Here is a 25,650-nt window from a genome sequence, read left to right as displayed (position 1 = left end):
TCCTCTTGTTTGATTTTTTTCCCCTTATTCTGCCATTGTGAGTCTTTTTGTTGTTGGGGGAATTTAAGAAAAAAAGAGCTGGTAAAAGGACAGGAGGCTGGTTTTGATTGCATCGGTTGATGGTAGCCTGGCTTTGTTGATTTGACTGGTCTTCAATTCTTAAATTGACACTTGTTTCTGGTTCTGTTGTGTTAGCTAACTAAATAGTAGTTGGCTTATGAATTATATTAGCCTTGTCATTTGGAAGGCAAGCCGACCCTGAACTGTAAGCCTCCGAGTCCCTCAGGATTTTACCATGGTTCCTGTTAATAATAGTGACAGTAATTTCATCAGAGAGATTCTGGTGCTATTAAATAACTTGACTAGTTTACAAAATGAAATTACTGATCGAAGATTACAAAATCAAAGTTCACCACCTAGAAGAAGAGATTCAAAGTTTAGATGGAAACGTAAAAAAATATAATTGCATCTCACAACTTAGTAGCTTATACAGTGGTATTTCAGCTAAAACCAATAGGTTAACTGCCACTGTTATTAACAGGAAACAGGCTTGGAGCCCTGATGACACTCTATAAGTGCAATTGGAATCTCTTCTCTAACTATGATTTGAGTAAAAGTCCTAGGCTCTTTGGAAATAATCAGCCGATGTTCCCCCTGAACATCTGAAGCAGATGTCTCTAAGGCCTCCAGGGATGTGCGAGAAGCCAGATCCATGCCAGTCTCCGAAAAAGTCATGGCAGGAGAATCTGACTGAAAATCTGGGTGGTTTTCTGGGTTTTTAATGACCTTGAGATGTCCTGTGGAGGAGGTGCATCTGAAGAATCTGATCAAGCCTACTTGGTCTTCTTCACAGACAGCTGACCCACAGCAGGGAAGAATCCTCCATAGTACCCTTAGCCAACAATTTAAGACACTGGATTTCTAAGTAGATTTCTAAAGAAGAGAGATGAATATGTAAGGTTTTTGGAACAAATGCCTTTCAAATGGGACAAGATGTATGGTTGTGAGAAGGACCTAAGCAAAATAAACACTGCTTGTGATGATCCTTATGGGGAATCTGTTTCATGCACTGGCATTTCTCCTTTCTGGATGGCATAAAACCAACAGCCATAAAATAAAAGGAGATTAAAAAGAAAAATCCAACAGGGCACTTATATGAAAAGCAGCTTGGTAACCAGCAGATGAACGAGGGTTCAGACTGACAATCGAAGATGGTGTTAGGACTGGTGGCAAAGAAGTTCTACGGATAATATGTCTGTATTCAACTTTATGCCCTGTGCTGTACATGAGGAGCATATGTGTTATGAACGGCATCCCTATTACAACCTAACGGCTTTGGTATAGTGGCAAGATGTTGGTCTGCCCTTGGCAGAAGATCCGTATTGTAAAGAATACTGCAGCACTGATATGGAAGGACATCTATAGCTGCCACTGCTGACCTGACAGTACTTTCTGGGTATTTAGCTATTTATTTATCAAGTTCCAGTGGTTGATGTTGTTTGCATATGTACTTTACAACATGTGAGACATTGACATATGGGCATTTCATAAAACTGAAGCTTAAATTAAAGACTGAAATATAAGAGTAAAACTAAGACACCCAAAAATACAAAACAATGAAACTCAGAAAAATGAAATAAGACTGAATATAAGAGAAAACATACAGAATATGATTTAACACATCAACTGAAGGCAGACAATGTTTTTACTCTGAAACCAATTTTTTTTTTGCACAAATCCACATAACCTAGAATTTAAAACAGATGTATTTTGGGGAGGATTGAATGATTCAGTACCATAGGAAGTGCCGGGGGTCATCCCATACAAAAATATTGTTAATTTTAATTTAGCTAATGGTTTGTATGTTTTCATGAGTACAGACAGCATTATTCCAGGATTACAATTTCAGTCTTATATAGCCATTTATGTTTATCTCCTGAATGCCAATTTGCAGAAAAAAATAGATGTTTGAGTGGACCAATTTCTGATTCATATGTGACCAGTGGAACTCACATCTAGCCATTTTACTTTGTGTACTACATCTTTACAATGCATATATTTATGAATCCAGCTCCTTGTTATCAAAGAGAGCTACACTACAGCATTTTAAATGAAAATGATATTCAGACCCAAAGCAGTATCCAGTGACAACCGTTTTTATATAGGGTAATGCTTTACTTATTTTGAAATGCTTTTGTCAGACAATTGAATACTTTGATTATACAGACTGAAATCTACAGGCTACAGTAAATGAACTATAGATTTATTTATTTTTTTCTTTCATTGCCTCAGCTGGCAGTTATGATACTGTAATGTGTAATCTTATTTATAATGGATAGATATGCTGGATCATATTCATTTGGAAAATAATGCAAAAATGTGTAAGGAAACCAGACATATTAAAATGCCATACTTTGAAAATATTTATCTGTAGGCTTTACAAAGTTAATGAAAATATATAATATATATTATTAAGGTAGTAATTATTTGAACTGCATTGTAACACAATATCTGGCAATGCTTTTATCAATAAGTTAGAAAAATCAATCCACTGTTATCAAAACATTAAATGAATATTTAATTTCGACCTCTATTGGTAACTAGCTAATGGCATAAACAGAAAAGCCATGGAGTGTCTGAGCTAAAGAAAATCAAATGCCATCTATGTTTTTCATCAGGAAGTAGCCCATAATAAACTGTCATACGTACAGTGACATGCAGCAGCAATATATTTTATTTCATTTATATACATACATAAACACATATACACACACACACACATAAATATATATATATATATATATATATATATATATATATATACATATATATATATATATATATATATATACACACACACACACACACACACACACTATACATATATATGTTTACTACCACACACTGAACTCAGATGTTGGCCATTCCATGAGTCTTCTAGTATTTCCTTCATTATCTACGGATTCCTCCTAGATCAGCCTCATTGTATTCTCCACATTCGATAATACCTAAACGCTATAAGTCCAAGGTCAAATTACATTAAAGCAAGTACTAGTTTAGATATATTTAAGAACAGGCTGGACCCTTTTTATGAGAACAAGTGTTATGGTATACTGGCAAGCTAGAAGGGCTTTTAATGCATGAAATATTTGTATGGATGTAAGGTCCCCCTCACCCAGTCAATAATGCAGGTGTGGTATGTAACACCTGCAAAAGTGACTGTACTGCAGTTCTGGCCATTTGACGTTAACTGACTTCCTCAGCTACACATTACCTACCCCTAACAACCTAAAAAAGCAGACCAGCATTAGCATAACCCACCGCTGACTGCTGTGACCACCTACTGACTACAGAGGCGTAAAGTAGAGCAGTCCTGATAAAGGGCATATGCTCATTCAGCCATTTCATGAAATGCAGCCATTGAAGCATAAGTACATTGACTGCATTTCACTCACAGCTTACTGAATGTCACTGAATCCTAAAATTAAACAAAACTATGTGAGCAATGAATGGTGAGTTGGAAAATTACCTTTCCAGCCATTAACCTTCTGTGATTTTGGACTTTCATTAGATTTCTGAGAATGATAAATATTTGTAAATTGGAAGCCATGCATTTTTTTATCTTTGCTTGTACATGTTTATCTTTATTTTATTACAGTCTTGGCTTTATGTCACAAACACCTGTACCCTTGTCAGATGTTTTCAACATTTAATGAAGTTTATTACTTTCACTGTGGCAGATTTTTTATCATACTGTCTTATAGGAAGGTGTGTAAATTCAATGTCTTATAGTAAGGAGTGTAAATTCAGTATCAGGTGACAACTTCTAAAAGTGCTTTTGAGTCATTTTTGAATTTAAAATTTTTATGAAAATTCTTAAACTATGGATAAATATAGTAATTATAATGAAGAATATATATTAATTATAATGAAGAATGTCTTATAGACATCACATTTCTGTAAGGTTCAATTCATGTAAAACAGATCCAAATGCATCTCATTTAAATTACTGTTCATTTCCAGTCTTTTAATATAAACTAAAATACTAACAGCTACACATATATTTTTTTCGTCTAACTATCTTTATGTGCCATATTAAAAACACCTATTTCCATGTTTCCAGTCATAAAAATATATCACTTAAGCTTTTCTTTCTCAAATGTGGCTAACACTATTTAGTAAGTGGCATTAAGTTCACAGATTCATAGATATTCCAAGGCCACTCAGACTCATGACCATTCTTCCCTTGTTAAAGTACCTCCCGCTGACACCAGCTCATTTCTCCAGGAGGGCCACACTGATCAGTCCTGGAGCAAATTTATGGATACCCATCCAGTCATCTAGTTTATGTTGAAAGGATGGTAGTGAGTCACACTGCTTAACATGCAGGGGAAGTTTATTCCAGTGGTTTGGGAGGCTCAGGGTTAAAAAAGTGTCCCACTATCACGTTTTACTTATCTGTTGTTGAAGTCTTACAGCCTTCATCTTAGTATTGGTGAAGATATTTATTTATTTTATTTATTTATTTATTTATTTATTTAACATTTGTTGACCGGGAAAGTCCGACTAGGTTCCACAGATCCTGTTTTCAGTGGAGGCCCGGGGAGAAACACTCCAGAAAGATATGGAACTTGCACTGAAACAGAAGGTCCAGCACAATCTGGTCTCTAATGGCATAATGTGCAAGAGAAAGAGATCTTCACTCATAAGTCTATAAGACACTGAAAAAAGGAATAGTGCTTACAGCTTCCCTTGGTAACTCATGGACTTTAGTTCTGTGATCTTTTTGGTTAGGAATTTTTGGGGTAATGATTAGCTTCATGTAACCTTTTTCTGCTATGAAATAAAGCAAAATAAATTGTCTTCTTATCTCTGGACCCCTTGCTTTAGTGCCAGTCACCTGTCGGATATTTGGCTTCATCACAAGTCAGTGGCACATATGGTGAAAAACCACTAATGCACAAAACAAATTATGTTACTCATTTCCACAATGAGCAGACATTTTGTTGTTATTAATTGGTGATGGCAGTAGGTGTTAAAGATGATATGGTACTTCTCATTAGTCTAAGTTTAAACAGAATGCCCAATATTTTTGGATTCTGTTTTGGTCTGTTCCTCATAAAATGTTGTTTTTTCTGGCAAATCACAGCGGAATAAAGTCAATAAACAATGACTTATATTTGAGTTTCACCTTTTGTATCTTTCAAAAATCAGTATTTAATGAACCAATTCATTAACTAGGTAGGCTCACTGGACACAAAGGCCCTTTTCTGGGGTGACCTAGGAACAATATACTTGCTCAAGGTTACACAGTAGGCAAATGAGGTTTTGAGGGAATCAAACCCTGTTCCAAAGGAACTACATCTCACAGCCATAACCCTCTGAGCCCACTTCCATATATTTAAAATCTCTTCTTGATTTTGGGCCTTTGCTCTCCCATAATTGTTGGCTTTGTAAAGAATTGTTGTGCTAAGAGTTTGACAGGTATGCATGACATCAGGAAAATATGTGGTTGTTTATTATGTTAGAAAATGAATGAGAAGTGAAACTGAAAGCTATATAAATAATGTTGTCCACACTAGGGAAATGGAAGTGACTGGTATATTAAGAGATATGCAGCAAGTCCCTAACTGATTTAAATAAAGACAGATTTTGAAATCTGGTTAAAGTACAACATGCACGACACTCTAACGTTTTAACGGATATGCTCCTGGTTCTACTTATGTAACAGCTCATCATTTCCTCCACCATTGTAAAGTCTTGGTAAACATGGCCTTTCATCTTTCTCCTGAATTCCTGGGCAGTCACCATATTTCATCTTGCTGCCTCTTCAAAAAGGCTGCCCCAGTTATCAAGCACACTGTCTGTGAAGTAATGCTTCCCCATATCGCACCTGAATTTCTTACCTTCTACCCTAGAACTGTCTTCCTCTTATACAGCATCTTGTCTATATATATAATCCATCCTCTTTGAATCTCTAGATTTAACTGAAGTGATTCATTTTTCTGTCATGCTCCTTTCTCAAATCTTTACACAGTAATCAATTTTAATCACTCATTATATTGCTGCAGATGCAAAGTGAACTATATATATATATATATATATATATATATATATATATATATATATGGGTCTACCTGAGATGGTCGACAAGCCATTTGATCGACTTTCATTTGGTCGACAATTCATTTGGTCGACAGGCAGATTTGCCCCCCTCCCCAATGTTGTGTGACCCTGGAGTTGATATATATAGTTAGGGGGGGTGTGGGGGGCGAAGCCCCCCACATAAAACTGCTTGTCGACCAAATGAACTGTCGACCAAATGAGTGTCGATCATATGGCCTGTCGACCATGTGATAGGGATATATATATATATATATATATATATATATATATATATATATATATATATATATATATATATATATTTTTTTTTTTTTTGCAAAATCTGAGCTGCCTCATCTGGACTACAACTTCATAGTGATGAAGACCTAAGAAGTGCACAACTAGATGAGGTCTTACTAAATGTCAGCAAATAACAACAATAAGTTCTCATTTTCTACTGGTGATTATTTTGATTTATATCCCTGTATTCCATTTCTTTCCTTACTGCTCCCCTAACTGCTTGTTTATCTTCAGGACATTTAATTTGAATATAACCAGAGCTCCTTTCTGCAACCAAAAGCTCTTAATAGTTTGAACTGGATACAGCAATTTCTTTAATATTTTAGCCTGGAACTGCTTGTAGAAATACACTTGATATCTGAATGATCAGTTAACACTTCCATGACCCCCTCCACAACAAATATTATTCATTTGGCTACATATATTATAAGTTTTCTGTTATAGGTCATATTTTTTTCTGCTGTCAACTGACACCCATACTGTCTATTTTCAAAATATTTTTTGTACATTTTTTGTATTTATTTTATTACTTATGTTTTATTTTAATAGCATAATTTCCTGAATTTGGAGATGATACATTGTCCTTCCTTACCTGGATGTTAATATTCCAGCAAGTTATTTATATGTAATAAAGTCATTTCATGCATTTAGATTTAATGACCTACTTCTAGACATTTTATTATTTCTAACCTAATGTAGCCACAGCATACGTATACCCTCCCCCCATTTATTTCTCAGGAGTTTGCAATACATTTAAAAGGATATAATTCCACCATGTTTAGACAAAATTTTCTTTTTAGCACTGAACATTCCAGATTTAATACATCAGATATTTTATCTTATGAACATGTTTGGGGAACTTAATGAATTATTTTACTAGGGCGGCCATGGTGGTGCAGCGGTTAGCGTTGCCGCCTCACAGCAAGAGGTTCTCTGGTTTGATTCTTGGCTGGGGTGCCTTCTGTGTGGAGTCTGCATGTACTCTCTGTGGTCGTGTGGGTTTCCTCCGGGTGCTCCGGTTTCCTCCCTCATCCCAAAGACATGCTGTAGGTGGATTGGACACTCTAAATTGGCCCTAGGTGTGTGTGTGTGTGTGTGTGTGTGTGTGTGTGTGTGTGTGTATGCCTTCTGTGGAAGGTTGTGTGCCGGGCTGGCAACTCAACACTGTAAAACTCCACTGCTTATCATGAGTGGTGATCTGCTTTGGCGACCCCTAACTGGAAAAAGCTGAAAGAAGAAGAATGAATTATTTTACTAGACTGTTTCATAACTGTGTTTTTGCCTAACAGTTTTATTTCTCATCTTATATTTATATTCTACTACTCATATCATAATGTATTTGAAAATGAATATGAACTTGCCTTTATATATTGTCTGGTGGGACATCCCATAATACTTATATTAATACTGGGAAAGTGATGGGCTATAGTACTCAGACTGTTAATTCTCTCCAGTAGCACTAGTTACATCAGAAAAACAATTCCTACTTTAAAATAGGTCTACAGTAAGTCTCCACCTCTCATGGAACAATAAGTATTGCTTGGAATTCCACCCAAATTAAATGATTTCCTGTTGTATTGTCCCTCCCTTAAGAAGATCATAGGATCATAGAATAATAGGATGTTATTATGCTAATGGCCCTGGGGCCCTTACAAGCCTAGCCAAGAGTTTATCCTCAAAAAGAAACTTCAGTCAGTACCTGTCGCCCCTTAGAGTTATATTAGTTATTGACTGCAGTAATAGATCATGGTAAGTCAGCTTTCTTTTCACAGCAATTTACCTGTTGCCTTATTTCATAGCAACATTCATTTTTTATTTTGGATATGCAGTAGCATAGATGAATTACTTTGGCAGTTTAGGTACCTTTTCTTTTATTGTATGATTTTATCATATAAACACTATAACAAAAGGCTGTTTTACCTTATGTTACCAGAATTAGCTGCTATATATTAGTTTATGTTAAGAATTATCACATAATCTTTTAATAAAAACTGTTGTAGTTTGATATAGTTCTTGTTATCAGGCATATATTGTTTTTTGTTTATTTGTTTGTTATTTTGTTAACTGGGTAAGTGTGCTGTTCGTTTTACTCCATTCAACTACGATCCAGGCCAAAAGTACATGGATACAGAAGCATACTAAGAACTGACAGAATAAAATAATACATAAGTAACAGGAAATTACTGCAGAATAATCAATAATACAAAACTGCAATACCACATCCAGAAAAAAAAAACATAAAAACATTGCATATTAAGATAGAAGAAGATAACGTAAATAACAGGAAATATAAATGTTTTAGATATAGATTAATATTGTTCATATGGCTGGGCTTTACTGAGTATTATACCATGACCCCCCCAAAACGTGCACGCTGATTGGCCAGCGTGCCCGTTGTAAATCGAGTTATACTAATGGAAAAAGGTCCAGTCGCCCGGACTTTTTTCCATTAGTATAACTCGTTTTTTTAAAACACTGTCTCGCTATGTTAAATGGGTTTAACATAGCGAGACAGATTTAAAATAAGCAACAGAGATCTCCGTTGCTTATTTTAAAGCTGTCTCGCTATGTTAAACCCATTTAACATAGTGAACAGTGTTTAAAACGGAGAAAGCAAGATCTCCGTTGCTTTTTAGTGTTCGCTATGTTAAATGAGTTTAACATAGCGAGACAGTTAAAATAAGCAGCGGACATCTCCGTTGCTTATTTTAAAACTGTCTCGCTATGTTAAACTCATTTAACATAGCGAAACATAAAAAGCAACGGAGATCTTGCTTTCTCCGTTGCTTTTACAACTCTGATGTACTGCGCGGCGCAGTACATCAGAACTACATGGATGCCAGACATCTGCGGAAGGGCAGTAAACAGGCATTATACTATGCCATTATTTAAGAAAAGTAATAGTTTCTTTTCTTAAATAATGTCATGGTATAATAGCAATAACCCACTTCTGGGTGTGGGTAATGCTAAATTTACCCACGGTTGGCTTTGTTTGGTCCCTCGCGAACCACGCCAACCGTGGGTAAATTTAGCATTACCCACACCCAGGCGTGGGTTATTGCTATATTATCAATGCCTTGGCACAGCCATCTCCCTGCCACAAATGCACATCTCTAGGGGAAGTTTTCCTGCTTAGAAAACTGAAGAGACTGCAGAATGACATGGTATGTTCAAGGAAGGCTCATTCACATCTCTCCTATACCTAAAGAGTCACATGACCCAATTCATTCCTCAAAGGGAAAATGACACAACTTGGAGAAATTTTTGGTTAGGAAAGTCACGGCAATTAGCTTGCAAAACTGTATTTTTCTGAAGGTTTTTGGGGTCTTCTTTGATTTGGCAGGGAAAATTTCCTTGTCCTGAGCTCTTCTATTGGTTGGATTTATTCAAAGATCACCTCCTGTTACCCATGCCTTCTCACATTGTTTACATTTGCTATACACCCCTTTGTCTTTTTTGCCTATACACACATCTTTAAAATATGTTCTCTCCACTTTTTTTACTTAAACAGTTATCTTCATTCTTGAATGAAGTACCTATGTTCTGCTATTCCTTGAATGAACTTGGCTCTGTTTTCTTCATTCTTAATGGAAAAGACCATGTTTTCTACATTCTTTATGGAAGAAGTTATGCTATCTCCATTCTTGATGGAAAATATTATGTTATCTCCATTACTGATGGAACAGACTATGTTATCTCTATTCTCAATGGTACAGGCTATGTTATCTCCATTATTGATGGAAAAGGCTATGTTATCTCCATTCTTGAGGGGTTGGCTGCATTTTCTCAAATTAAAAATTTGTATTCCTGGCCACATTTTTAGTTACTTTACTTTCTGCTTGCATACTTAACATTGTGCTCTCACATCATCTTCCTTTTGTGTTTTATTAAATTTCTAGAATTGTATTTGTTTTTCTTTACTATGGATATCAGTTTGTTTAAAAACATATTTTTCCACTTTTTATTATTGGTTTGCTTATTTGTTTTACAGGAATGCACATTTAACAGTTGTATTTTCAGGGCCAGACTTAGTTGAACTGGTGTCCTAGGTAATAAGCTCTGTGGCACTACACACTGCTTCCAACACACTTCACCCAGGTCCCCCTGTCCCTCCCCATCCCTGCCTATCCACTCCACCAGATTCTTTTTTCTTCTGTTTTCTTGCAGTTTGACTTACTCTTAAATTTACTCCTGCAATACATGTTCTAAATAACTGAGACTCCACTCTGATAACTGTGGAGGAAAAAACTATATATGCCAGGGGGTCAAGGCAGGGAAAACTATATATGCCAGGGGGTCAGGGCATGGAAAACTATATATGCCAGGGGGTCAGGGCAGGGAAAACTATATACACCAGGGGGTCAGGGCAGGGAAAACTATATACACCAGGAGGTCAGGGCAGGGAAAACTATATATGCCAGGGGGTCAGGGCAGGGAAAACTATATATGCCAGGGGGTCAGGGCAGGGAAAATGATATATGTCAGGGGGTCAGGGCAGGGAAAACTATATATGCCAGGTGGTCAGGGCAGGGAAAACTATATATGCCAGGGGGTTAGGGCAGGGAAAACTATATACGCCAGGGGTTAGGGCAGGGAAAACTATATACACCAGGGGGTCAGGACAGGGAAAACTACATACGCCAGGGGGTCAGGGCAGGGAAAACTATATATGCCAAGGGTCAGGGCAGGAAAAACTACATATGCCAGGGGGTCAGGGCAGGGAAAACTATATATGCCAGGGGGTCAGGGCAGGGAAAACTATATACACCAGGGGTCAGGGCAGGGGGCACAAGGTCTCCAGAAGCCATTTTATGATGCTCTAAGGTGCAGTTTTGAATTTTTCAAACAACCTTTAACATGCAGTGATGGCCTGAGCAAAAAGCATGATTAAAGAAAAAAAAGTTCAGCCGTACTCTTCAGCTTTTTTTTTTCCAGCATCCCTTTAACACACTCTAATGACTAAGACTATACTGCAATAACTACAGTGGATAGGACTGCTTTAAGCTATTGGGGGGTCTAGATATTCTGAGGAACAGTTTAGAGTTTTTCAAAACAACCTTTTCAGCCAACAATAGTCTGAACAAAAATCATGGTTAAGGAAAGAAATTCAGTCTTACTCTTCAACTTTGCTGTTTCCTGCATTCTTTTAAAATACCCTAAAAGACTAAGACTACAATGCAATAAACACATTGCTAGGCACCCAGAAAGTATATATTTTATAGATTCTCTGTGGTGAGTTTTAATGTTTTTTTGCAGTCTTTCAATCCAATGAGGGCCTGAACAAAGATCATGCATAAGGAATGAAATGCAGTCTTACACCCACCAAACAGCCATTTCTATGTACAATTCGGAGGTATGATTATGATAAAAAAGGATGGCAGTGTAACATATCTCACCTTTATTCCAAAGAGCTGACACATTAAAGTATTCCAGGTTGCTTCACACAAATTACATTAGTCCTGTAAAGCAAGTATAATAAGCAGATATCAGGGAGAGCTAGTCATTTTTCTCCACAGATAGCCCTGGCAATTATACATTCTCTGTACACACCAGGAGTACATTTATGTAGACCATCTTATTTCTCACAAAGGCACACTAGTCCTGTGAAGCAAGATATTGACTGTTTAAACTAAGCAAATGAAAACTGGCTCAGTTATTTTCATGCACTCAAGCATAAGCCACGTCCATCAGCTAGAGTCATGTCCTTGTACAATTTAGTTTTCTGATGACTATGTGATGTATTTCAACTTTGCTCTACATAAACAAGTTGTCATACATTAAAGTATTCCAATTTGCTCTATACAAATCACAGAGCCAGAATAATGAGCAAACAACAGCAGCTTTTAATGTTCCTTCACATAAATCTCCAGCAGTATAGTGTTAATAGGCTATGGAACCTATAACTGCAGATGCGTTATGCCCATCATCTAATTAGAATCTTATACATTCTGAAACTTAAGACCAACTCTTCATCAACTGCCTTTGAATTGCTAAAGTAATCAATGACTAGGGGTTAATATCCACAGTACAAAACCTGCCAAGCTTTTATTAGCATCAGCACATACTATACAGTCTAAGCTGTTAGCACAATGACTAGAGTATAAGGAATTGAAAGTGGTAATCAAAGAGACCCTTCTGTAGCACTATGGTCATATCAACTGACAGCACAATCCCACTTTCTGGAAAAAAAAATCACTGCAGGAATATCACCACCTGGAACTAGGTGAAGTCAATAACATTAAGCACTGTTGCATCTGACAAAGTCTGAAAGATGAAATCACTCATTACCTTGAGTAAACTGGACAATTTTAAATTCGAAGAAAGAATGCTTCATTGGGGTGGGGGGCTGGCATAATGGTTAAGGTGTTTACCTTACAGACACAAGGTACAGGGTTTGATTCTCACATGGCATAATTGGCTAGGCTTAAAATGGCCCATAAGGTCAGTTAGCCTAGTACTAATCTATGAACCTATGAACCTATGTGTTTATAACTTGATTTTGAAAATGTATGTATTCTACCCTGGTTAACTGTCTTCCCAACAAAAGGTCCCAAGAAAGCTGATTTGGCCAGTCCTATGATGCTTTAAAGTGTTGGAGACACTGACAGAATTATTGAAGGCTATGTAGCTGGACCCAATGACATGAATGCGAACAGTGTTCGGTCTCACAGAGGGGTTCCCGGTGGGAGTGGGTGTGTACCAGTGTTCAGCTCTGAGCACACTGCTGTTTATACTGGTGACAGACTACATTAGCAAACAAGTTGGAAGGGACAGATCAACAAATCTGCTATCTGCAGATGATGTGGCAACACAATGAGATTCCGAGCAGGAACTCTGACCAATGATAGGGGACTGGAATGCAACATTGAAGGTTCATGGAGTAAAACTGAGTACAGATAAGTCCGCTGTCATGGCAGCAAATGGAAAAAAATAAGAAGCTGAAAACTGAGATGGAAGGGAAATATAGGAACAGATTAACAGGTTCAGGTATCTGGGAGGGGAGTTTGTGGAGAAGAGAAGACTAAATGAAGTGGTCAAAACTAGAATCAAAGGTGCTGCTGCAATTAGCATAGTGTTGGGGGTACTATGTGACAGAGTAATACCAAATAAGTGGAAAAGTAGATGTGAAAAACATTGGTGCACCATGCTGTTCTATAAGGCATGGTTAGATACCTGGCCAGTGAAAGGAGAGTAGTTGAAGTTTTAGGGTGATGGAGATGAAGTGCCTGAGATGGGAGGATGCACACTCAGGGACAGACAAAGAAATTAGGACAATAGAATTAAAGTGGTTTCAAACTCAGAGAAGGTAAAGAACAGATTATGGTGGTCCAATCAAATGTACAGGAAAACAAAAAAAATCATACAAATCCTGATTTAGTAAGGAAGATTTAGTGCAGCCAGGAAGAAGGTGAGTGCAAACAAGACCTGTGACAATCTAGTCTGTAGAAGGTAAGAGACTGTCAATGAATCAACACAGATGGCGAAAGGTGACATGATGTCCTGACCATATGTAGAAAATGGGAAAAAGAGTGTTGATGGTGATGACCAATGCATTTACAAAAAAATGTAGGAAGAGATCGGCATCATAATGGCTCGGCACAAAAACAGTACAGTTGTGTTAAACCTTACCATAACAGTAGGTGTCCTCCTCTTCACTACTGTAGTATCTGAAACTCAAGGGATCTTCTGCCAAGGGTAACCCGATGCTTGGCCAGTATATAAAAGTCTAATGATCTTGTATGTGTCGTATGTCACATTTATCCTCCCAACACAGAACATAGGGCATAAAAGGGGACGTACAGATGCAACTACCCAGAACTGAATTGCCCCAGAAGAGAACAGTCTCCATAGGACAAAGGAGTCCATGTATACCCAAAAGGAAAAAATGCACCAGAAAAATGGGAAACCCTTTCAAGAACAGAATTTAAAACAAAAAACAGAACAAACAAAAAGGGGGTTGGAGGGAGGAAGTGAATATTGCAACAGTGAAGAGAAGGACATCTACTGTTATGTAAGATTTTACACAACTGTGCGATATCCTTATATATCACTGTTGCAGTATCTGAAACAGAAGGGAGAGTAAAAAGCTTGAGAAACAAAATGGGAAGAGGAAGACTGAGAAGAATCCTCAACAAACACACTTAAAATGGTTTTAGCAAAACTTGCCCTGGCCCTAGAAACCATATCCAACTTATAATGTTTAGTAGATGTACAGAAGACCAAGTAGCAGCTTCTGCGAGGGAACTGGTGTCCAACCCCTTAAAGAAAGCACCAGAAGTGGCAACAGCCTTAGTGGGATGAACACTGACAGAATTAGACAGACATTGGCCATGAAAAGAATAACAAAAGTAAATGGCCTTAGATATCCCAGAGATGGTTTGCTTAGAAACAGCCAAACCCAATATCCTTGGATGAAAGGAAACAAAAAGCTGATCAGACTTACAAATGGCCTTAGTTTTATCCAAATAGTACCTGAGCAGTCTGTGCAAATCCAAGGCATGCAGCACCCTCTTGCTAGCAGACTGAGGAGAAGGGAAAAAGGAAGGGAGTTGTATCAACTGATTCAAGGACAACTCATTTACTACTTTGGGTATAAAAGAAAGATTAGTATGAAGGGACACTTTATCCCTGTGAAAAAAAAACAAAAAAGGAGGAATGGTCATAAGGGCCTGGAGCTCAGAAACTCTCCAAGCAGCAGTAAGAGCCAGCAACCAAACAGTCTTCCAGGTACAAAGTTTCAAAGAATCAGAATCTGCAGCCTCAAAAGGAGCTTCAGTCAATTTTTCCAAAACAAAATTAAGATCCCAATGAGCAGAAATAGGTTTCTTTGGAGGTCTAATATGCAAGACCTTTAAGAAATTGTTTGACTTGAAAACAAGTAGTTAAAGTAGGATTCAGGTGCAAACAAGCAGAAATGACTGACAAATGAGCATTTACAGAAGACTAGACTAGGATAGACTGGCGCAATTCATACAAATAAGAGAAGACCAGAGAGACTCCCACCGAAAAAGGGTCCTGGCTATGAGCATGGCACCAGACAGAAAATCATTTCCATTTGGACATAAGATTCCCTGGTAGAGGGTTCCCTTGTCTTATGTAAAACCCTGAGCATGTCCTCAGAAAATAAGTGCCTGAAAGGGATAAAAACCCTATCACCCTCAGTGTCAGTTGAAAAGTGGATAAGTGAGTATGGATGAGAGACTCCTTTGTCCTGTGTGAAGAGATACAACTGGTGAGGTAATTTGTGGTAATTGCCCCTGGCCAGATGCATTCACAGGGGGGACCAGTGCTGCCTTGTCCAAAAGGGAGCCACAGGCAAGATTTATAGGAAGTCAAGCTGAATCTTCTACAAGACTCTTGGAAGTAGACAAAGAGGGGGAAAACATAAAGAAACATCCTTTTCCAAAGAAAAGAAAGGGTGTCAGTCTTCCATGACAGATGTCATGTCACTCTGGAACAGAAGAGAGGAAGCTGCCTGTTCAGAGGGGAGGCAAAATGATCTACCTCAAGAGTACCCTACTGATGGACAATGTCTAGAAACATGTTTCTGTGAACCAATTATTCATGAGGCGGTGCTTCGGATCTGCTCAGAGAGTATGCCACTAGATTGTGCTCTGAAGAAATGTATACTGCCTGAAGAGATAACATAACTGAGAGCCACCTTCCAAGCCTGAAGAGCTATCCTGCAGAGGAAGTAAGATTTTGTGCCTCCCTGCTTGTTGCCATACCACATCACTCTAGTGTTTTCTGTGTACACCTTCAAAGGGCCTGGAGAAAACATGGGGAATAAAGCTTGAAGGGACAGAATCAAACCTCTCATCTGCTTAAAGGGCCAGAATCAGAGCTCTCATTTCTTTGAGGTTGATATGGCCTGACTGCTGGTGGGGAGGCCAGAGAGCCTGAACTTTCAGATGACCAAAAGAAGCTCCCATGTCTGAGGCATTGGTGAATAGTTCTTGAGAAGGGAATGGAGGATGAAATAGTAACCCTGAGTTGAGAGCAAACTGTTGAATCCACCACTTGAATTCCTTCTTTAGACAAGAAAGGAGACCTACACTGAAATCCAGAGTGTGACAATTCTGTAGGCAAACTGAATTGAGGTACCATTGAAGCTTCAATGGTGTGACAATTATGTAGGCAAACTGAATTGAGGTACCATTGAAGCTTCTTCATATGCAGTCTGGCAAGAGAAAGCAATGGAATAGAAGAGCCTATGAATCCCAGGGCCAAAAGAAACTGGCTGGCATGGAAGTCAGAGGAAGAAGAGATCGAAAGAAGGCTGTCAATGACAAAACTTTTGGAGGCGGAAAAGAGGCCAACATTGGCTCTGTCTGAGTCCTGCATCCCAGATACACATGATCCTGAGAAGGAGTCAGGACAGGCTTTTAGAAATTGACAGTAAATCTAGACTTTGAAGAAGAGAGATGGTGAACTTCAGATCTTGTAACTGGCAACAGGTCATCTAGTTAAGGAAAATCTGAATACGTTGGAGCCTGCAGAAAGCAATCTCAGGATCTAGGCATTTTGCGAATACCCTTGGGTAGTAGAGAGGCCAAAGGGAAAAACTGAGAACTGAAAAATGAAAGGAAGACACAGAGAAATGTAAAAATCTCCTGAAAAGGGGGGGGGGGTAGGGATATGAAGGTAAGCATATTTCAGATCCAAGGACACCAGAAAAGCCTGGGGTAACAAAAGAGGAAACAGAGTTTGAAGAGTAAACATATGAAAAGAAGGGACCTTGAGAAAGGTGTTGAGCCAGAAGAGATCTAGAAAAGGTCTCTCAGTGCCCTCCTTTCAAGGAACCAGGAACATCCTGGAATAAAAACCCTTTCCCAGTTGGGAAGGGGGAACAGGTTGAATGGTTCCTTGGTGCAGCAAGGATGCTAGAATTTCTGAGAAATGAGGAATTTACTCTAGAGGAAGTTGAGGAATCCTTGAAAAAGGAGGGAGAGGACTTCCTTAGCATGAAGTAACCCTGACACATAATAGAAAGAACCCAAGTGTCTGAAGTGATGAGATGCCAAATTGGAAGACAAATGGAAAGTTGAAGGGACAAAGGAACCTGGTCTGAAAGAAGGGGGCTGAATTGTCAAAGAGAAACAGGCTTATCAGATAAAGGAGGCTTCTGGGCTACAGAAATCTGAGAAGCTTTAGCAGAGGGGGCCTGCTTCCCACTCTCCCTGCCCTTGGAAGCCTGGCAGGGTTGTGTGTGAACAAAAGCAGATCAAGAAGAATAATTCCTCTGGAACTTAGGGACAGGAAAGACAAAAATATGTTTAAGGTCCTGCAAGGCTTTGCCATTCTCTTGAGGAGATCTAAACATGTCAACAGCAGTGACAGTCACAAAATATCTCCAACAACTTGGTCTTAAGTCTTTAGGCAAAGACTGAAGACTAAGCCAAGAATCACCTCGTGATGGACACAAAAGCCGCAGCTTTAGAGCAGGTATCATAGCTGCACTTAATAGTGGTGAGCCACTTGAGAAGCAGAACCTGAAAAAGATAAGGCAGAGGATTTGCCTTCAGAATCAGGAAGGTCAGACATAACCTGACAAGCCTAAGCAATCAAGGTTAGAGCATATCTGGTCATGTGGGTCTGGTAATTAACAGCCCTTAAAGGCCAAAGGAAAGCAGTGTAAAGATTCTTATGAATCCTCTCCATTGCCTTACTATCCTTATCAGAAGGTAAAAGTTTGGAAGAGGGCAAAAGCTAAGAGGTTTGTCAGAAGACACCTTACCTCTGCTCCCTACCTGTCCACCCTCCTTCTCCTCTGCCTCCTTTAACCCATTGCATCTTCTTATCCTTAGTAAAAACTCTCCTCCTCCTCCTACCCTAATCCTTACCCTTACTCTTCCTTCTGCCTCTCCAAAACTCCTGCAAATACCTTTAAAAACGCTGTAAATCTTTGATTTCTCAAAAAGACAATGCTATTTCCCTTCTTCACTAAGCAAAGCTACCTTATGTGACTTAGAATAAACCTATTTAATATCCATATAATTCCAAGTACATTTATTGTTATTGTTATCTTCCCAAGAAAAACATGCATGGTAATACATTTTGATTTTTGTAAATGCAACAAAACATGTAAAATTGTAATACATCTTGATACTTTGTAAATAATGTAACATGTCAAGTAAAACTGTACGGTTTTAAAGTTCCAGCTGCCTGAGATGTATCTTGTAAAGTCTTATATAATATTGTTTGCTGTACAAACTTTAATATACTGATATATTAACCTAAATGTCTAAATGTGGAGCTTTTCTCCCCTGGCCTCTGCTGAAAATGGGTTATGTGACCCAGTTGGACTATCCTGGTTAAAAAATGCCAAATAAATAAAAGACTGACACCACAGCAGGATCAGCAGAAGAGCATCTAAATAAAAACTGACAATCCTCAGGAGCTTTATAGAACCTATCAGTTTTCTTAGGAGCAGGAGGCTGAGAATCGGTAGACTTAGAAGCAGCAATGAAAGTATCTAAGAATGCAGCCAACACAGGAGGAACTGCAGATGGTTTAGGAGTATCCACCTGAAGCAACTCATGATATCTTCTCTGAATATCCAACACATGAGAAGAATCCAACTTAAAGTATTCCATCATCCTAGAAATTGTGTCCACAAAGGAAAATTCCTAAAAGGGAGACTCAGGGCTAACATATTTCTCCTCATCAGAACCATAAGCCAAAGGTGAGGACATCTGTGAAGAATAGGAAAAAGATCCCGCATCAGACACTGAATCCTCATCTGAGGAATTCAGTGCTCTAAGCCATTTAGAAGGGGTAGAGGTCCAAGGAGGAGCAGATACCGAAACCCCTTGAGGACACTATACGGCCATCAAGGCAGAAAACAAATTGTGATTAAACTCCTGCCATTCCCTTTGAGGATCCTTAGGGTGGACATAAACATGCTTCAATTTTTGTCTTTTCTTGGAAGGAGCATCCGCCCTAACAAATACTAGAGGTTCCAAATACTAGCAAGATCAGATGAGAGAATACGGAATCTCCTCACTGACCAGTATCTATGGAATCCCTTTAGAACCCTCTGAGATAATCAACTGTGGTTTCGCCTCAACATTTGTAAAGCCTCAGAGGATTTGTGGAAGCATGGATCCATACCTGTGTCTGAAGTGGTTGAGGCAGAAGAATCTGACATAGACACCAAAAGATCTACAGAGCTATTACCTGTTTCTAGTGGGACGTCCAGTGGAGGCTGGACAGACGAGACTTCTTAGCCTTTTTCTTACCTAGCAGGAGTATCTCAGGGTTAAAGGATTTTGCCATGGTACCCTGGGCTAACTGTTTAAGCCATTGGTTTCAAGATAAATGGCCAGGGAAGACAAATGGCTTCTGAGTGTCTTAGGCATAAATGCCTTACAGATACTACAAGAGGTATGGTCGCGAGAAGCATCCAAATAAAAAAAGACGCTGTTTGTGACAATTCTTTTGGGGAATCTGCTTTCCACCCTGACATTTTCCCTTCTTGGATGACAAAAACTCTAGGTAGCAAAGTAAAATACAAGACCAAAAAAAAAAAAAAAAAACTATATGGGGCATTTATCTGGTGCTAAGTATTCACTATACCAACAAGGCATTCAGATCAATTTTGCATTTGAAGTGAAAAAGCCAACAAATATATTTTGGAGTGGCAGCAATGTCTTGAAGGCTGCTCTAAAGAAATATCAGAGGATCAGAATCTCAAAACAGATATGATCATATCTGAAACTTAAGCAAGAAATGTTGAGGGATTCAGTAAGCTATCCTATGACCAAGAGGAGAAGGTGGGAAAACAGACATTTGCTTCTATACAGTGCAACTGATGAGTTTCTGTGGTGGATGTCAGTCTGTGATAGCCTGGTCTCAGTCTTAGCTGACAAGTTAAAACCTAAAAGAAAATATAGAACCAGTGTTTCTGCTGCTTATTTTTAAGTTGTGCAGCAGAAGCAACAAAAAGCACTGCTAATTTTGTAGCAGACAATGTTTCCATAACCTATGAATACTAGTACAATTGTCACATACCCAGTTCAAGCTGACTCCCTTTAGGAAATACAGAAACAAAGCTATAAAATCTCTCTGGGTTTTTTATTATTCATGAAGAAATTACAGGATAAGAAGTTGTGCTTGAAGTCATTATATCTATTGTAGGAAGCAGCATTCTAAAATTCTGTAATCATATCACATTTACTGAGAAAAAACATAAAAGCAACACTGCCCAACAATTAGAGGAAGGAAAGAAAACTGTCTTAAATATAACTTTAAACATTTAAAAAGTTACTTCATCATCAGTCAGATTCCGCTTGAGAATTTTATTGACATTTATTGACACTTGAATAATTCAAATTGAATTTGAGAATAATTAAAAGTGCACATAAGGACAGCTACAAAATATTATCAAGAGACCTACTACAGGTTTGACAAAAACACCATTTATTCTACAGTTAGAACATACTCATCATAAAAAGCCCACAGGAGTGACATTCTAAGCAGCAATTAACATGCAGCAAGTGCATACCTTTACTTTGGGATTCCTTTTAAAACTAATAACAATGTCAGTTGCATCAGGGCCATGCTGCTTCCTGACTCGAGCGTAATTGGCTCTTACTTCCACCTTTTGTTTGCTTGCTGTCAGGGCAAAGGCAGAGACAAAGATGAATAATTATTACTTGTATGTCACTGAAAAGATTGACTTTGTAGAAACACAACCTGCAGAATTTAGTGTCCATATATTTGCCTCACATTTAGGCTATTCAAAACAGTTACAAAAACAGTGTTTCAGTAACACTTAATAGCATAAATAAATAACTACATATCTGTTAATCAGGAGAATGATGCATATCTTGCACAAGTTATTTAACTATAATTAAAATATAATACTCAAAGCAGTAAACTAATTTTATTTCTTAGCCAGTTGTATCAATTAGCTTGCTGTAATTATCCATACAAGGCCAAATAGCTGATCACAGTAGTTTAACTTTTTCTTTAAACAGTATTAAGAAGCTTCTTTATATCCAGAAAAACTTTGTTAATAAGTTTAAAAAGCATTTCGGTATATTCTTAACTTCATAGCAGCCAGGCACAATATTTATGCATAATGTAATATAACTGTTCTTACTATGTAATTATATTTACATAGTATTTAATTATGTTTCTAAGTACAGTTTGAAACTTATAAATAAATAACTGAAAATTCTTCATTATGGGTTTCATTCACATGTTGGTGAAGAATAAGCCTGTAAAAGACTCTAATAAATGAGATCTTATATTTTCTGGTTGTTGTACTATAATCATGTCAGCTGATTATACAGAAAGGTAATGGTCTATAAACCTGCACTGGCAGACACAAAGAGGTTTGAGTAGTAAGTCAGTGGAACAGTGACCGATTGCAATTTACAGGCAAGGTGTGTCTGGGGTTTGTAATGCATATCAGATCCACCCATATAGATAGACATACACGTATGCCATAATGAACTCTACTTAAAATTATTTATTATGTGCAAAGAGCTATTCTAGAATTATTATTTATTTAATTGGGCATATTTATTATAATTCATGATTATGCATTTTGTAATTTTTTCAGAATACTATTTTCCCATTTGTAACTGGAGGGCTAATTGAGTATAGCTCCATTTCAAATTATTTATTTCCCTGCTAACATTTTTATCTATTAAAATACTGGTATCATTTTATTAGTGTCAGACTAAGAACTCTAGCTATTTTAATTGGTCATTCTATTAATGGCCACACAAATGATATTTATGATACTATCAGGACTTACACGTCAAAATAGGTTTATATGGGTGGGGTACTAATCTCATATTATTATGCAACAAATGCGTAGCATTAGGAGTTTCCTTTTAGATAAACAATATCTGAGTTTCATGATATTTAATGTGGCTCTGGCTAGATCCTTTAATGAGACAGGTGGATCAATCTCACTTGTTCAACTTATCATTACTTTTGTAACAGCACAGTGAACAAATCACTTCCTGTTTGTTGTTCTGCAAGATGGACTGGTAGAGGTTTCTATAGCAACATTAATCCGTGATTTAACCCATTGATAATATGCTGCTTTGGTTTATATTTAATTCATCAGTCTTGAGATCTTCTTTTTCACATTAATAGATGAGTAGATAAATGGGAAGATAAAAGCAGCAGTTTAAAAAAATCACACGTCGTTGCAAGGTAGTTCTAAAGTTCTAGGCATGTGAACTCTAGTGAGACTCAATACAACATACAAGTCTGGGTAAGCAGGATTTCAAATATCAGCTTTGTTTCTGTATGCTACAGATATTCTGCTATGATTCAGAAAAACTTTTGTAAGCATGACACCTACCGATTTACTGCTGCTTAAGGCTCATTATAAGTCTCATAAAATGTAAGGTATGCCACTTCTGGAAATATTATTTAAACTTTGTTACACTGAATATTCCCTTGTGCCAGTCCTACTATACCAAAGGTGAAATTTCATTATATTAATAAACCCAGGTGTCATCTTACCATGATCTCATTCATTCAATGAATCACTGATACATTGATAGACTCATTCTTCAGTTACTATTGTAATCAGATGTTTGGTCATGGGAATTCTGAAACTGATCCCAAAGTCAGTTTGCACCCACTTAGTGCCAAGAGGACTATAGTATTAGTACACTCCCTAGAATTTGCAAAGCTAGTTAGCTACTTTCACTATTATTAACTCTATCTGATTATACCTACCCTAACAATCAGTGTCCACATATATATTCATTTCATCCTACAGGGCAGATGCACTTGAATAAATCATAGAGAATTTAATCCCTTTTGGATAAATACAAGCAATAAAGGTACATAAGTGTAATAACCTAAGTGTAATGCATTTAAAAAATAGTATCCACTGCTGTTTCATAAAAAAAAATTCTAATACTTCTGCATCCCTTCTCTGTACTGAAAAGCTGCTCAGATACCTCTTCTTCAATTTAACTCAATCCCTCAACACTCCCTCAAAAGTAATTTCCAGAGGATTGAACTTAATCCAGAAGGATAACAGGATTAAAAGCTAATGATGTGAAATTCCAGCTATCGAGAAATATGCAGCAGCAAGTTAATGAGCCGAGCTAGGAAGATGTTGCTTTAGCACCTGATTTGTGACAGTTTTAATGCTAATGATGATATTTACATCTGGACAAACAGAATATCTGATGATGTCAGAGACCTTGGTAACGAATGAAATAATCTGTAATCACCCATCTTAGTCTTAGCTTCAGAACGTTTAGAATGTTTTGACAGGTTTCAGCCTTCAGATAGTAATACTACCAGAACAGCTTCTGAAAACACCTTAGAAGTAGCAAAAAGGCATCAAATGTGGGAATTGTGTGCTTCTTATCTGTGAATGCGTGAAACTACTTACATAAAACAATAAGTAGCAAATAAATTAGGTCCAAACTATTTCAAGAGCAAAATCAGTAGAATTCTGTCTTCCCATAATTTAGAACTGAAACACATTACAACTAGGCTAGTAAGCCTGTCAGTATAAGTACAGTCTAATTAGTTAACTTACAGTCTGTTTATTCTCATGGTCAAATCTCATTGCATTTCTCATAATTTACCAAAACTGCTAAAAAAGCAGCATATAAACACACTTTATTATCCGTGAAGTGACAGATAACCTTCAAACCAATGAACATGAATCTATGCAGTTTTCATTTACTGATATTTTTAGTATTTTTAGAACTAATTGTTAAATATTTTATACATTATTCTTTATGACAGTTGTTATATGTCATGAATATGCTGTCAGTGACCTATAGAACTGTATATAAGACAAGGCATTAATTGTTATAGTGTGTCAGTGACCTATAGAACTGTATATAAGACAAGGCATTAATTGTTATAGTGTTGCGTGGTTTCAACAAATAATATTTGTGTGTCTCTGTTGACAAGATGTATAATAATTTAAAGAGTTCTACAGTTCTCCCTGAACTACTTACAACTTATATTAATACTATTTAGGACACACTTAGTGATTGTCAGATTTAAAAGAGAAAAAAGGATCTGATGGCAAGCATATTAAAACCATAAATGCCAGTAGCCCTGCTGGGGAGTCTTTATGTGGTATATCTCATCCTCTGTGCCCATATGGGTTTTCCACAAGTAGCCCAGTTTGTTCTACATTCTAAAGTTGTGTTGTAGGTGAACAGCTGATACTCTAAATTGCCTGTAGCTGTGTGTGCACACAGGCATGCCCATCTGTGTTTTCATCCTGTAATGGGTTTTCAGCCTGTTTACATTGAGTTTCTATGCCTTGCACCTAATCTCTACTATTGTACACTTCTGTTGTCTTGTAGAATTAGATTAAGTAGGTTATCTTAACATGAATAAATTAACATTTTATGGCTTAATTTGCCCATTTAAAAGCAGTATTATTGGCCTGATTTATATGCATTCTGGAATATACTCTTGCCTCGAGACAGATATCTTATTTGACTGATCACTTCTAGCTTGACATCCTTTATTAGCACTTACTAGCTTTGTCAGACCTAGGTCTGAATTCATGGCACAAAAGTCTGAAAATTAACATACATATGCCAAATAAAACAGAAAGTCTTATCCAAAATCTTGCATGTCACATGACCTGCAGTGGCATATGTTATAAAATTAGCTCTCCAGTTACGCATGTGTTAAATTACTATTTCATTCTTATTTAGCTCCAAGCTCAATTACATCATTCATTAAACAAAACAGTCACCATTCCCTAATTTATGAAACTGACATATACATAGTACAATAAATCTTTAGGAATTCACTGGGTCTTGCAGCAACTAAGAAACTGGGAACCTTATTTATTAAAATCTCATATGTTTACCAAAACAAAGTTGCAGGACTATCTCTTCCTTGAGTAAAAGGCGGTCTTGTTGTTAAACAAGGAAATGTCTGTATTACAGTGGCTAACTCAGCTTTCAGCTTTAATGAGAGCATATATAGTTTTCCATTGGTTTGATCTGAATAAGTGATCCATTTATGAGTTACAAATCTGCTTGCTTAAATCTAACAAGATTTTAAGTCAGGTAGACCTATAAATGAAGATCAGGGGCATGTGTTATGGGTCTATATTATAAGACTGAAAGAGCATATGTGCAACTACATAAAAGTCGACACATAATGCAAGAAAATTAACAATAGCGAATGGCCACATAAAGCGAATGTTTCCCTTGGGAAAAAACTTACGCATCCGTTCACTAAAATAAAATAATTTAACACCATAAACAGGTAGGG

At 37.4% G+C, this 25,650-nt stretch overlaps 1 protein-coding gene across 1 annotated transcript in view; it reads right to left on the bottom strand.

The window, feature by feature from the left end:
• The window catches only part of LOC122791430 (doublecortin domain-containing protein 1-like), a 526,863-nt gene that overhangs the window by 38,848 nt on the left and 462,365 nt on the right, over positions 1-25,650 (bottom strand). The window contains exon 18 of the mRNA XM_044059172.1: positions 20,912-21,021. Coding sequence (XP_043915107.1) covers positions 20,912-21,021 — 110 coding nt within the window. The remainder of the gene's footprint in view (positions 1-20,911; positions 21,022-25,650) is intronic.

This window comes from Protopterus annectens, chromosome 17.part0, assembly GCF_019279795.1.
Source record: "Protopterus annectens isolate FY-2018-M chromosome 17.part0, PAN1.0, whole genome shotgun sequence".
NCBI lineage: Eukaryota > Metazoa > Chordata > Ceratodontiformes > Protopteridae > Protopterus > Protopterus annectens.
The sequence above is the reverse complement of the archived record's forward strand: the minus strand, read 5'-3'. Positions and strand labels throughout refer to the sequence as shown.